The sequence below is a fragment of the Trachemys scripta genome, chromosome 4, assembly GCF_013100865.1.
Source record: "Trachemys scripta elegans isolate TJP31775 chromosome 4, CAS_Tse_1.0, whole genome shotgun sequence".
NCBI classification, from domain to species: Eukaryota; Metazoa; Chordata; order Testudines; family Emydidae; genus Trachemys; species Trachemys scripta.
In genome coordinates this window covers 57,169,999-57,182,677 of record NC_048301.1, presented here as the reverse complement: position 1 = coordinate 57,182,677, position 12,679 = coordinate 57,169,999, and the positions used below count along the sequence as shown (strand labels likewise).

Here is a 12,679-nt window from a genome sequence, read left to right as displayed (position 1 = left end):
TGCATTAGTACAGTTCGTGAATAGGTTGGATAAGGAAGGTCTAAACCTTGTGATTCAGGCACAACTCAGAGTTGTTGACTCTATGCCTGCTGAACCTTTTGGTTCAGGTCCCCTTTGATGTGGATTGCTTTAAGGGAAAAGAGGAGCTGTCCTGCCCACCTCATTTCCATTGCTTACACGTGCAGTGTCAGACTCTTCATTTCCCCCTTGGTTGTTTAAATATGCAATCACAGTTGTACTGTCTGATTGACCAAGACATTGTTCTGCCTTAGGGTGGATTAGAACCTTTTCAGAACTAGTTTAACTGCTCTGAGAGGTTTATGCTGTGAGCTTTTTCTTCCTGGCTCCAGAGGCCCTGGGCTGTTTAGGTCTGCAAATGAATTCCCCAGCCCTCCAGGCTGGTGTTGGTTGTGAGGATTAAAGGATCTGGAAGGCAGATGGGCATGCCTTTACGGACATTGTCGAGGGCTGACGACCACTGTAAGGAGTTGAACACCTGTGCTGGAAACCATACTTGATCTTTTATGTTTTCTGGGAAGTGGTCCCAGACTTTTAGTATGAAGACTTGAAGATTTCTGATGCATGATGGTGCCAATAGAGTGATCCCTATGCATGACACCAGGAGTCCTATCAGTTGAAGGCTATGGTAGGTCTCTTGCAGCTCTGGACCAAGAAAATAAATTCCTGGATGGAACCAGAGAACTTTTCTTGGTACTGATGAAGATGATGTCCACCTGGAAGAGATTCAACGTCTGGGAGGTGGCCCTGTAGCTGACTGCAATGGAGCTCTGATCAGGATGTCATCTAGGAAAGGGGACAGGTAAGTTTCCTGCAACCTGAGTCTGGCTATTATCACCAGTAACCTATTTGTAAGAACCCTCGCCAAATGGAAGTGTTCACTACTGATAATGTTTTCTGCTGGAGATTAACCTCAGAAGTCTGAGGTGGCATGGTCTCATGAGGATATGGAGATATGCAGCTGCTAGAACTACTTAAGTCAAGAAGTCCCCCAAGAATAGGGATGATACCATAGAGGCAAGGGTCTCCATCTGAAACTTCATTTTCTTCATCCACTTGCTGATCCTTTTGAGGTTCTGATACCACCCATATACTTCTATACAATGAAGAATCATAGAATAAAAAAAACATAGAACTGTAGGACTGGAAGGGACTTTGAGAGGTGATCTAGTGCAGACCCCTGCAGTTAAGGCAGGACTAGGTAATAACTAGACCATTCCTGACAGATGTTTGTCTAACCTGTTCTTAAAACTTCCAATAACAGAGATTCCACAGACAATTTGTTCCAGTCCTTAAGTACCATGACAGGAAGTTTTTTCCTAATGTCCAACCTAAACTACACTTGCTTCAATTTAAGCCCATTGCTTCTTGGCCTATCCTCAGAGGTTATCAAGAACAATTTTCACCCTCCTTCTGTAATAACAGTTTTCAAGTACATAAAAGGTTATGTCCCCCTCAGTCTTCTCTTCTCCTGACTAAACAAGCCCAATGTTTTCAATCTTTCCACATAGGTCATGTTTTCTAGACATTTAATCATTTTAGTTGGTCTTCTCTGGATTTTCTCCAATTTGTCCACATCTTTCCTGAGATGTGGTACCCAGAACTGGATTCAATACTCCAGCTGATTCCTTACCAGCATGGAGTAGAACAGAAGAATTACTTCTCATGTCTTGCTTACAACACTCCTGCTAATACATCCCAGAAGGATGTTCACTTCTTTTGCAACAGTTTTACACTGTTGACTCATACTTAGCTTGTGATCCACTATAACCTCCAGACCCCTTTCTGCATTACTCCTTCCTAGGCAATCATTTCCTATTTTGTATTTGTACATTGATTGTTCCTTCCTAAATAGAGTACTTTGCACTTGTCCTTCTTGAATGTCATCCTATTTACTTTAGACCATTTTTCCAGTTTGTCCAGATCATTTTGAATTTTAATCCTATCCTCCAAAGCACTTCCTACTCCTCCCAGCTTTATATCATTAGCAAACTTTATAAGTGTACTCTCTATGCCATTATCTAAATAATTTATGAAGATGGATCAGAAGTGGAACTAAGAAAACGTTTTTTTTCTGTTGAAACACTCTCTGTGACTCCCATATCCAGAAGATGACATATTTCATTCTGGATCAGATTGTGTTTTATGGGGTTGTTGGAGATGGGTAACTGGATGAAGAATGGATGGGGTGCAGCCCGCAGCTTGATGGAGTATCCCTGGCTCACTATTTTCCTGACCCACTTGTCTGTCGTCATTGAAAACCAGTCCTCTAGAAAATGGAAAAGCCTGCCATTTCAGCTCTGGAGGGAAGCCTATGCAATCTTTGTCAAAGTGGATTTTGCAAGGGCTGAAGTCCCTCTGACTTTACCCCTGGACCATGATTCCATTGTTTTCCCTTGGGGAATCTGCCGTCCCTTTTCTGGTACCTCTGTGAGGACGAGGAAAGAAAGGAATGCCTCTCTCTCCCTGAAGGCTGATCTATATTCCCTTTTGAGGGCACTTGGAGGGGAAGAGAAAGGCACTTTAGATTTGCTGCACTGTCAGCCACACCATATCTAGCCCTTTTCTCCAAAAAGGAGGGAGCCTGTAAACTTGGCCAAGCATAGCACTTGATTAGAGTGAACATCTCACCTTCCAGGGCTGGAGCTATAAGTGGCATCTGGCTACTGAGCTGGAGGCCCTGGCATAGGCTGAGAATTTCATTGCATCCTCTAAAGTATCAGCGACAAACACTGTTGCTAGGGAGACTGTATTTAAAGTGGAGCCAAAGTCAGCATGATCTCTGTCTTTAAGGGATTTGAGATCTTCCAGCCATGAAAGAGATGCTCTTGCAAAGCATGTGGCTGCCAGAGATGCTGGGAGGGTGGCAGAGGAGGCTTCAAAGCCCTTTCTGAGAGTGGTCTCCATCTTTCTATCCCTGGTCATTAATGAGGAACTCCCTTTCTGAGGGAATAACTATATCCTTGGCGAGGAACGCTACAGCTAGATCTTGAGGTCACTGTTGTTAATGTACTTGCCATTCTACTGGGAAGTGGGGGGCACTCACTGTCAGAGCCCTTCTGGTCAGCTTGGGAGGAAAGGGAGCTGATTAGAAACCCTATTTCTTTCCCCAGAACACTAAGAACCCACTTTAGGGAGGGGGACTTGTGGCCCCACAACTGTCCCCTCTTTCTGCTCTGCGGGGGTCATCCTGAGGATTTAGCCTCTCTGTTGAGTGGTCAGAGTTCTCCTCGCTTTTGGAGCCTCTTCTTGCTCTGCATTGGGGTTCCTGGTCCATTGTTCCCTCATTGCTGTGTCGGGGGTAGGGCATCCCCCCCTTGCCCATCTGATTCATAATTGGAGTTAGGGACAGAAGACTGGGTGTACACTGGGAACAACTCATCACTGCCAAGCCTGGGAAGGCTGCCTCACACATAGAACACTACTTAGATTTCACCTGCTCTGCCAAGCCTGCAAGGGGCAGAGTAGCCATCAGGGAGATGCTGCAGTGGAACCTCAGGGAGGGTTAAACCACCAAGGGTTAACTGACTCAGGGAGGAGGAGGGATGCTGAGGAAGGAAAACACTGCTCCCCACTGCCCCCCCAAAAACGGGGCAGAAAAGTTAACATAGAAAGAGTAAGGAAGGGAACAGAAGAAACTGCCACTGTCTGCTGCTGCAGAGGCAGAGTCTGGGAGCAAGCAGGAGCAGTGGGGACATGACCAGACTGTGCGGCGCCAAACGCTGATCAGCCTCTGGGAGATGCAAAGAGAGGAGAGCAGCACGGACATCCAGAACTGTGGAGATGCTGGGTTGCAGAAAAGAATGGCTACTTAGCTTGGTTACTTCCTTATGGTACTGCGGTTCTCTGAGATATGTTGCACAAATAGATTCCACTCTCGGTACACCTTCACCCCATTTGTGTGAAACCAGATTCTTTTGGCCAACAGTGTTCATTGGGGCCACATCATGCCCCTCCACCCGAGAGCATAAAGGGCAGAATGGGCCTAACCATCCCCCAGTGCCCTCACCAATACAGAACCCTGGAGGGGCAGGATTCCATAGTAGCAGGAAAGAAGGGCAGTTTGTGGAATCCATCTGGAAAACATATCTCACAGTCCCACTTACTGTACAGTAAGTGACTGTTCTTTCTTCTTCAAGTGATTGTTCCCAGGAATTCTATGCTTGGTGATTGACAAGTGGTTGTCTGTTTGCTTGAAGGTGGGTAGTAGGAATCCTTTTTAAGCACTGATTCCAGAACAGCCATAGCAAAGTGAGCTTCTGATCTGGAAGTCTCTAACAATGTGTCTTGTAAAGGTGTGGACTGAGATCTATGTAGCCCCCCTACAGATTTTACTCCTCGGGGAATTCTGTGCCAAAAATTAAAATTTCTGTGCACATTTTAAAATTCTGCATATTTTATTTGTCAAAATAATATCATCATACCAGTTTCAATTATTTTTGGTAATTTATTTCAAAATACCTGTCAGCAAGTATGTCTGTTACAAAAAAGATTCAGGAAATGTTTGTTTTTTTTGACAAATAGCTTCCTTAATAGGTATATTAATACAGAACTTTGAGTAATAATTCATTTAAACTACAATACAGAAATGCATTTCCTGCACCCCTCAGAAACAGTGCAAAGGTTTGGGAAGTGAGGGGTAATGGAGGAGGTGAGGCAGAGGGAAGTAATTGCCTGGGAGTGAACCTGGAGGGTTGTTGAGTGTGGGTGGGAGAAGTATGGAACAGGTTGGGGGGTGCAAGAGAGATTGTTAGGGAGCTGGGAAGCCTCCCCATGCAGACCCTGGCTGACCCCTAGTCTCTCCAATTCAGTCAGGCACATCTGCCCCTGTCCCCAAGTGTCCCGGCACCCCCCCTCAGCCACCTCCTCCCCCATCCCCATGTGTCCCATCACCCCCACTCCTATTCAGCTCCTGGCTCAATGCTGTCACCCCATTAGGTCCTGTGACCCCACCCCAGTCTCCCCCCCCCCGCCCCGACTAGCCATTCTTACTCGCAGTTTATGTGACCCCAGCAGCGCTGAGTGCCCTGCTCTGTCTGTCCCCACCATATCCCATGCTTCCTCACTTGGCCCTGCAGGCAGGATGCTGTGAGGAACACAGCCACTGCCCCCTCCCTCTCCATGGCTGGCTGCTCTGGCCCATGAGCCAGCTGCCCTCTGTTCTGGGGCCAAAGCAGCCCCTGGTGGGTAAAAGGTGTACTTACAACCTCTCTCCGGCAGAATCTATTTTCTGTGGGGGACATGAATTTTGCGAGTGCCCAGTGGCACAGAATTCCTCCAGGAGTAAGATTTCAGAAACAAGGAAATTCTTCTAACAGGCAGCAGCAGAGGCTGCCTGAGCTCTAGTGGAATGAACTCTAAAGGGGCTAGGTAGATATAACCTGGCTAGCACTCAACATGTTCCTATGCAGTCATAGACCCACTTAGATAATGTCTCTGAAGAGATAATGCCTGCCCTTTAACCCTCTCTGAAAAGGGCATAAATAGTCCAGGGTGCTCCTGAATAGTTTTGTCCTGTCGATGTAAAATGACAGTGCCCTTACAATATGTGAAGTTTAGGTTCCCCGGAGGAAGAGTGAGTCTCTGGGGAGAATACTGGGATATAAATTAGTTTACATGGAATTCTGAAAGAACCTTGGGATAAGGCCTGAGTGTAACCATGTCCTTATGAAACAGTATGTAAGGCAACCCACTATGAGGGCCTGAATCTTCCCTATTCCTTGACCTGCTATAATGGCCACTAAAAAGGCAGCCTTCATTGTCAGATGGTATAGGTTGCTAAAGGCTCTAATGGGGACACATCAATCCTGCTAGTACTTATACGGAGGTGCCAAGGGAGAGAAGGGGATGGCAAACGAAAGGAGAAACATGAATGAGGCCCTTAATGAACTTTACCACTTTAGGGTGGGAAAATACGGGATGGTCTTAGATAGGAGTATAGTATGCAGATATTGCTGTTAAATAGACCCATATGGAGCTGACAGAAAATCTAGATTGTACCATGGCTAGCAGATAGTCCAATATTGCAGAAATGGTTGTTGTGAAGCAAGACAGATGGTGCTGAGATCCCCAAACAGAAGCAAACAGTCAATCTAGTTGAGGCTTTCCTGCTTTGGAACAGAACATTCTGAACTTCAGCTGAACAGCCTCTTTTGGTGGATGTCATCCAACTAGCATCCAAGCTGTTATATGTAAGGAGGTTGAATCTGGGTGCAGGGTCTAACCATTATTCTGTGAGACTACGTCAGGAAGAGCTGGCAAGGCATTCAGTGGCTGCACAGAAATGTTAATTAGGTCCAAATACCTAATGTTAATTAGGTCCAAATACCAGTACTACCCGGCCCATGCTGAAGCTATCATAATCATCAGACCTGTGTGTTGCCTCAGAACCATTGTATCATGGGAATCAGTAGAAAGGCATACATCAGTCCCAGTGTTCAGGTATCTGGTCAGGGAGCTTGGACCGAAATCCCCATTGGAACAAAATGTTTGACACTTGTTGCTCTGGTGTGTGGCAAACAGGTCTATTTCTGGGAATTCCCACTTAAGAAAGATGTTCTGGACTTAATATTTGACAGACCATGAGTTATTGTTGAGAAGTGTGTGCTGAGTTGATCTGCCAAAGTATTCAGAAGACTGGGAAGGTACCGAGCAACTGGTGTGATGTAATTCGGAATGCACCAACATCTTTATGCATAAGTTATACTTATCATAGAATCATAGAAGATTAGAGTTGGAGGTCTAACTGACCAGGAGGTCATTAGTCCAACCCTCTGCTCAAAGCAGGACCAACCCCAACTAAATCATCCCAGTCAGGGCTTTGTCAAGCCGGGTCTTAAAAACCTCTAAGGATGGAGATTCCACCACCTCCCTAGGTAACCCATTCCAGTGGTTCACCACCCTCCTAGTGAAATAGTTTCTCCTAATATCCAAACTAGACCTCCCACACTGCAACTTGAGACCATTGCTCTTTGTTCTGTCATCTGCCACCACTGAGAACAGCCTAGCTCCATCCTCTTTGAAACCCCCCTTCAGGTAGTTGAAGGCTGCTATCAAATCCCCTCACTCTTCTATTCTGCAGACTAAATAACTCCTGTTCCCTCAGCCTCTCCTCATACGTCATGTGCCACAGTCCCTAATCTCGTTGCCCTCCATTGGACTCTCTCCAATTTGTCCACATCCTTTCTATAGTGGGGGGCCCAAAACTGGATGCAATACTCCAGATGTGTCCTCCCCAGTGTCGAATAGAGGGGAATAATCACTTCCCTCAATCTGCTGGCAATGCTCCTACTAATGCAGCCCAATATGCCATTAGCCTTCTTGGCCACAACGGCACACTGTTGACTCATATCCAGATTCGCGTCCACTGTAAGCCACAGGTTCTTTTCTGCAGAACAGCCGCTTATCCAGTCGGTCCCCAGCCTCTAGCAATGTATGGGATTCTTCTGCCCTAAGTGCAGGACTCTGCACTTGTCCTTGTTGACCCTCATCAGATTTCTTTTGACCCAATCCTCCAATTTGCCTAGGTCACTCTGGACCCTATCCCTACCCTCCATCATATCTACCTCTCCCGCCAGCTTAGTACCATCAATGAACTTGCTGAGGGTGCAATCCATCCCATCATTCAGATCATTAATGAAGATGTTGAACAAAACCAGCCCCAGGACCGATCCCTGGAGCCCTCCGCTTGCTACCGGCTGCCATCTAGAGATCGAGCCGTTGATCACTACCCGTTGAGCCCATATCAGCCAGCCTCCAAATAACATGTGGTTTATTACACCTCTACCACGATAGAACGCTGTCCTTGGGAGCCAAAAAAAATCTTACCACGTTATAGGTGAAACTGCATTATATCGAACTTGCTTTGATCCACCGGAGTGCGCAGCCACGCCCGTCCCCGGAGCACTGCTTTACCACGTTATATCCGAATTTGTGTTATATCCGGTCGCGTTATATCTGGGTAGAGGTGTATTAGGACCTCGTTTCTAAGTATGACTACTTAAAATGAGATAACGTGTCTCAATTTGTGCACAAGCTTCAAAAAGAACATCAAGAGGAGATGATGGTCTCATTTCTTCAGGTCCTTCTCTCTGGGTATAGATTTGGGAGATCCCTGCTCTTCTAATGTTTTCTGGACAGCAGTCACACTGCAAGTAAACCCAGTACTGGGTGGGAATAAAAGTATTCAAATCTCATAGAAGGGATCTGATACTTCCTGTCAACTCACTTTGATGTGGCAAGGATGGGCATTTGCATGTGGCATGGATCTTTTGCAGGCTCCCACAGTCCTTCATTTATGGCCAGCATGAGCCTGCTGGGCGTGGAAAAGTGTAAGATGTCCAGGAGTTTATGTGTTTTTTTCTTTACCACTTCCATTGGTATATCCAGGGTCTTTGGGACAGCTTGAAGTCCTCCTCTGAGGCAGACATAGAAAGGTTCACTGCCTCATCCAGGTGAGATCACACTGGCGACTAGTTGTTCTTCCCCTTGCACTTGATGCTCTTTTTCACTTCCATCCTCCTGCCTTTCCAGGACCCAAGGCTGTACTATCTGACCTGGCTGGGATGATCTATTCTTCTTCTTTGAGGAGGGGGATCTAGCTGTGGAAATAGCAGATGATGCAAGCATTCTAGAATTTGACTGCACACCCTAGGTCAGAGGTTCCCAAATGTGGTCCACGGCTTGTTCAGGGTAAGCCCCTGGCGGGCCGTGAGACACTTTGTTTACCTGAGCATCCACAGGTACGGCCGCTTGCAGCTCCCAGTGGCCGCAGTTCGCCGTTTCCGGCCAATGGGAGCTGCAGGAAGTGGTGGCCCGGCCTGCGCTGCTTCCCGTAGCTCCCATTGGCCGGGAATGGTGAACCACAGCCACTGGGAGCTGCGAGCAGCCATACCTGCGGATGCTCAGGTAAACAAAGCATCTCGCAGCCTGCCAGGGGTTTACCTTGAACAAGCCGTGAACCACGTTTGGGAACCCCTGCCCTAGGTCATCATAGAGCCATGGTTAGTAAGGTTACGAACACTGAGTTGGTATCAGGAGGGATGCTCTCTATGAGTTCCAGGTCTCTTTCTGCTTCCTCTCAGAATCCTCTCAAGAATCCCTTCCTGACTTTCTTTGGGCTACCCAAGGGGGGAAAGATGGATGGGTGGGAGATGACTCTCTCCTGTGGCTAAATGAAGATGAGAAGGATTTCATTTCCTCTAAGGGAGGAGCATTTTATTGGAAGTGCTTAGTCTCTGACAGGGAGAGATCAGTACTGGGCAGACCTCCAATAACTCAGAAGCTGGGTGTATTGGATATCACTATCTTCAATCTCTCAAGAAGAGATGAGTCTGGTACCATGTTCACAGATAAGTGACTTGATACCGAATATAGGTTGGGTACCGAAATAGCTGGTTCTAAGGTACTGGATACTGAGGAACGTGGTTCCAAGGTGATCAGAATAGAGGTGCTTCTGATACCAAGACACTTGATGCCAGAGCTCTAGGCACTGACACATCTGGTGTCAAGGTTGGTGCCAGAGGGTCAGTACTGAGAGATATGAGATCCATAGACTTAGACGCGTTCTTTCATTTAAACAAGCAAACAAAAAATCATTCTAATTGTCACCACCAGAGGCAGTACCGTGTAGCAAAAGTATTATAGGCAGGGCTGGTAAGCCCCACTTATTACTGAGGTTGTCTGACACTTCCCATTATAACACCCTGTTTGCAGTTGCTTAGAACTTTACCAAACCTAAACCAATCAGGCTGCAATTTTCCATACCATATGTCTGCATCAGGCTAAATTGTTCTGAAAAATGTCAGCAAAAACATATCAGCCAGTTCCAAGAATTAGGCCAAGGAAAAATAAATTGTTTTGCAATGTTAAAAAAATTCTGGTGACCTTTTCTTTGGGAAGTTCTGGCATCCCCAAGGACCTGTGCAACCTTAAGTCATTCCCCTTGTTTGTATGCATTATGATACAGTCTTCAGTTACATGATCATATGCAATTTTTTTTGTGAGGCCCCCGCCTCATTCAGTGAACAAGGTGGAGCTGCTCTGGGGTTGAATCAGGGTTGTGTAGTAAAGTGTCATTTGTTGCAGAAGTGGAAGATGTGTAAGACAGTTGATTGGAATTTTTTTGATGGAATGGTTTTTCCATCGGAAAATGTTGATTCATCAACATTAAAATGTTTTGAAGGAATGTGACAAGTTCGATTAAATTCCAGTGGAATTCTCCCTGCTTGCCAGCTCCTCAGTAGTGCATGTTCCTGAATCTATGGCAGCCCAGGGGGTATGGCCGCAGAGCTGGGGCTCCCAGGGCTTCCAGGGTCCTGGAGCTTACTGACTCCTAGGACTCCTGGCAACTCAAGGATCCTCGGGGAACACATCAAAAATGTCAAAACAAAAATGTCATTGTGAATGTTTCTAAACAAAATAATTGGAATTCCCATTCCATAGAAATTTCAAAATTTCGTTTTAATTCTTTTTTGGATTTTTTTTTTTAAATATCAGAACTTTCCTCAGAAGAGGAATGCCAGTTTCCAGCCAGCTCTAGTGTGGTGAGAACGAAGCTTGGGAATCCAGGAAGAGAAGAAAACAGTCTCATGGCAAAGGTAGTTGAATGCTGCCCTGGAGAATTGCATTCTGTCCCTGCTTCTACCAAAGACTTCCTACATAATGCCAGGCAACCACTTAAACCAAACTATTACGTGTATGTTCCTCATTTTCTCGGTGCTTGACTTGAGACTCTGGAATCTGATTTATAGAAGTGCTGAGCACTCACAGCTGCAACTGGTATTTGCTATTTAATGCCAATTATTTCCTCTCCTCACGGGAGTGTTAAGAATTCTTGTGAAGCACTCTTATTACTGTTACAGTCCTAGAAAACATTTTAAAATGCAAAGAAAAAATAAAGCGAATAGATTTTTACATGGGTGAAATTTTAAAATATGTCATTCTAACAATTAAAGACCCATATGATATTCAGAGCTTCAAATCAGCATTCCATTAAGATCATAGCACTCTATCTTTTTTAACTCTAGATTCAAAGTAAATTGTTCTGTTGAATTATTAATACTATATTTTCTCACCTGTTGTTGTCTACATAACGTATCAGCATTGGATAGAAGGCATAGAGGTCTCGACAAAGAACTGCAAACTCATCTAGAATGAGTAGCTCTGCTTCTTGGGTATCACTTTTACTGTCTGCTCTTAGTTGTTCCTCCTCCAATACTATCTTTATGGCTTTCTTCTTTAGTTTCTCCAGGGTTGGAATAAAGTGGGTTTTCAACAGATCAGGCCTGGCTTTGCTGATGATAGGCTGAGCATAAACTGCACATTTAAAAAAAAAGAAATTCCCAATTGTTTTAATCTTGTTAATGCTAATGCTTTTTATTTCTATAGCACTTTTTCATCCAATGATCTTGGAGCATCTTATACCCACTAATAAAGCATCACAGCAACCTAGTGAGGTAGTTGTTATATAGAGAGATGCAAACTAGTGATGATAGCATGTAACTGGGAATCTGGAATGCATTTTTAATTATAATCCTAGATTTGTTACCTAATCCAATTATGGCCTTGGGTAAATCACACCTCTCTGAATCAGTCAAAATATCAATTTCTGTAAAATTGGAGTGATAATACAAATACTTTCCTGTCAGAAATATTGTGAAGTTCAGTTTGATAGCATCTGTAAAGTAATCTGAACATGAAAAAAAGCTATTGAAGTGCTAAGCGGTATTGTTATTTCATCACTTTCATAGATGGAAACAAAGAGACAGAGAGGATAAACTTGCTCAAGGTCACTGAGCTAGTTCATAGAAGAATTAGTAACATAACGCAGGTCTCTTGAGCTCCTAAAAACCATGCTGTAAACGCGACACAATACTCCCTCCTTAAGTGAATATAGGGCCAGATCTTGTGAGCACTGGGCTTTGTGATCAGTTGGCCAAGTTCTTATTGATTTCAATGGAGTTTACCATGGTTTGTGAAAGGGAGTGGGTTATCCCCAGAACTGCTTGAAAGGAAGCATCTCTAGAGTTGAAAGGATATTTAACCCTTCTGAGAAAATTTTCTATAAAATTTAATAGAATATTATACCTTTTGCAGGCTTTCTGAATCATTTAATGGAAAATTATACCCCTATACTCTATAAAATCCTAAAGAAGGAAAAACATTCTCTTTTAAATTCTATAGATTTTAGAGTAATTTCTATAGATAAATACATACTAAATTCTTTGGGACTTTTCTGTAAGTTCAGTCTTTCTGGCTATTCAACACGTGACCATCTCAGTAGAGATGCCAACTAGGACACCTTGATGTGGCATGGTCATCTGGAACTTAGACTTCTAATTGGATTCTTCAGATCATATTTATTTTATGGCCCCTTTCCTCACACTTTCTGTATTTTTGCCTTGCTAGGCTATAAGCAATTTGATTCATGTACCTTATCTTCCTATATTTGTGTGTGTGTGGCACTAGGCACATTTTTGATGGCACCACATATATGGAAATAAAACCTTTTGAAAATCAAAACTGCTTCCTCCTATTAATATTTATATTATTTATAATTACATAATATTCTGAATTCCTTCTTGTTATTAGCTATTACATACCACTATGTAACAGTAAAGTAAATGGTTGTAAACAAATTAAATACTACTACGCCTATGGT

At 44.3% G+C, this 12,679-nt stretch overlaps 1 protein-coding gene across 1 annotated transcript in view; it reads right to left on the bottom strand.

The window, feature by feature from the left end:
• The window catches only part of RYR3 (ryanodine receptor 3), a 563,198-nt gene that overhangs the window by 120,713 nt on the left and 429,806 nt on the right, over window positions 1–12,679 (bottom strand). The window contains exon 70 of the mRNA XM_034768994.1: window positions 11,094–11,334. Coding sequence (XP_034624885.1) covers window positions 11,094–11,334 — 241 coding nt within the window. The remainder of the gene's footprint in view (window positions 1–11,093; window positions 11,335–12,679) is intronic.